General features: G+C 46.1%; 1 protein-coding gene across 1 annotated transcript in view; it reads right to left on the reverse strand.

Annotated features, from left to right (window-relative positions):
• The window catches only part of LOC112549388, a 4,443-nt gene continuing 1,918 nt past the window's right edge, over window positions 1-2,525 (reverse strand). The window contains exon 3 of the mRNA XM_025197701.1: window positions 1-1,923. Coding sequence (XP_025053486.1) covers window positions 967-1,923 — 957 coding nt within the window. The 3' untranslated portion in view covers window positions 1-966. The remainder of the gene's footprint in view (window positions 1,924-2,525) is intronic.

Genomic DNA, 2,525 nt, shown 5'->3' on the forward strand with positions numbered 1-2,525 from the left:
CAATCATAAATAAGTCATTACAAAGCATGCAGCAGTAAGTAAATAGTACTTAGCACTTTCATGGTACTTTTCCTATTCAAAACTGCTGGATTACACTTATCACAACTATACCCATTTCACAGAAGCTTTGCTTACAAGTTTGACTTTTATTTAATAAAAGTAACAAAGGAACCCAATTTAATATTCTATATCTTAAAATCTAGAAATATTTCAAAGAAGCCATAGCTACTTTTTAAACCCCAAACAGCATTTCCATGTGCAATTTCAAACAATATCAGGTCATCCTGGTCACAGCCCTGTTACTTCATCAGCCAGGTACCAGTCTCCCCCAGTGCATATACCCACTAAGTTCAGGCTCCCGTAAGAATTCCTTTGACTTCCTATTCAATAAAATTTAGAAAAATGGACTAGCATTGGCCTAAACTAAAAGCACCCTCAAAACATCTTCCCTTCTCCCTTAAGTCCCAGAAACAAAGACCTACAGAAGTGTTTGGGGAAATGGTATATTTTCCCCAGATATTTGGAAATGAACAGAAAATTCATTTTGAACACGAGTTGTTCACACTAGATATGTTGTTAAGTTCTTCAATTGAGAGTAGTAAACCCATAAAACCGTTCCCATAATCCCACCCCTGCAGTCAGAAATAACCTAGTTCAAGTGTAAAAAGCTAGACTGAACTGTCTGTGAACAACCTACAGAACAAGAAGCCGATCAGTGAAATGTGGTGGCTAATTGTAATCAAATATGTGCAAGGGCATCACAAACAGCTCCTTGACAGTTCAAATACAAAAGATTCCACTACTCACATGTGACTTAATCATTCTTGCTAGCATCCTTGCAACCTCTTCGCAGCTCTCCACTCACTCCCCACACATGCACAGACTCACATAATGACAGCCAACCCTCACTACTCCTAGGCCTTTTTCCTTATTCAGAAGACTAATCGTGCAAACAGCTGCCTATTTTCATGTGTGACCCAAGTGACAGGTTGCATACTGGCTACCAGAAGAGAAGGCATAACTTCTATCACCACCTTGCCCTCTCTTCTGCTCAAGCAGCAGATCAAGAGTAGCTCCAAATAATTCATTTCTCACATTTGTCCAATGACAGTCAAATTCATGTACAGGCTCCTGTGATGGAACTAAAGCAGTCAGTGTCCCCTGAGATGCACTCTGACATTTTTCAAATGCTGAAGGAGGAACAGAAACAGGTAAGTCAATGTTACTTAGTAAATTGCACTCAACCTGCCCAGACTCCATTTTTATTTGTGGTTCTCCTTCTTCACCAGCACTTAAAATGGTACTTTTAAGATGAGAAGTGCTTGCATTGATGTACAAACACTCATCAATTGTTCCTGGGCTAGTGTTTAGAGAGACAGGCATCCTGTAAATATTCTCTTTAGCAGTTGGATACTGGTAATCTTGTGCATACTGCTGCCCTCCTAGTTTGAGAGTTGCTGAGGACTGGAGAAAATCACCTTCTGTGTAATAGTCTTCAAGTAAAGCTTTGTTGTATGGATGTTGTTGCACTGGTTGCAAAGGAAACTGAATCTGGGAAGAATTCCCAGTGGGGCCTACACTGAACTGAACTCCATTTGCCATGTAATCCAAGTTGTGGTAAACTGAGGCCTGGATTGGGCTTCTTGCCGCATGTGTGTTGTCTGAGCCCCTGAAGTGAGCATCACACCCAGAAAATTGCTGCCCTGAATACGGCAAGGGTTGGTAAAGAAAAATTTGATTGGCCCTTGCCAGATCTAGCTGCGGATTAGTGAGATTCTGATCAGGTGTTGAATCATGCATCATTCTTGGGCTCTCTTGGCCCAGGTGGGTCAGCTTCTGTTTGCCACACACTTGTTTGAAAGTGGCAGAAGCTTCGGCCTTCTTGTGATTTAGCTGCCTGGCTCTTCTGTTTTGAAACCAAACCTGGGAAAAAGCAGCAGAGAAGTTAAAATAATTTCTGACAGAAGCACCCTTAAAAAAGCCGGGGGGCAAAGGGGAGAAGGGAGGGGAGAATTTCACTTGACACCAGAGAGGCACCAGGTCAAGTTCTTGCTGGTTACACACAGAAACGACCAAGGCTGATGATATCAAAGCACTGCTCCTGGGTCTCACACTGATCTCAACAAGGAGAATTTGATTGGATTCGTTTTTAAAACTTGTTTTAATCGTTCTCTCCCCGCAAACGACTGAATACCTGCATTTCATTGCCATTTCATGCACTGCGGGGAATCGGTCCTGGCTTTCGAGACCCGCCACCCCATGCAAGACTACCGGGACCCTCCTCCCTCTGCTTCGCAACGGGCCATTCGTTAATCAGGCCCCCGGTCGCCGCCAGCCCACGGCCAAGTCCCGGAGCTGGGGGCGCCCCGCGCTCAGCCCAGAGCTCCCACGACGTGGCTCGCCCGACGCCCCGAGGAGCCGGGCAGGCCCGGGCCCGCGGGAAGCTGGGGCCGGCGCTGCCCCGACGGCGGCGGAGCCCGGGGAGCCCGACGTCCGCTCGACGCCGGGGCCGCAGCAGGGGCCCG

The sequence above is a fragment of the Alligator sinensis genome, unplaced genomic scaffold (genome assembly GCF_000455745.1).
Source record: "Alligator sinensis unplaced genomic scaffold, ASM45574v1 scaffold188_1, whole genome shotgun sequence".
Taxonomy (NCBI): domain Eukaryota; kingdom Metazoa; phylum Chordata; order Crocodylia; family Alligatoridae; genus Alligator; species Alligator sinensis.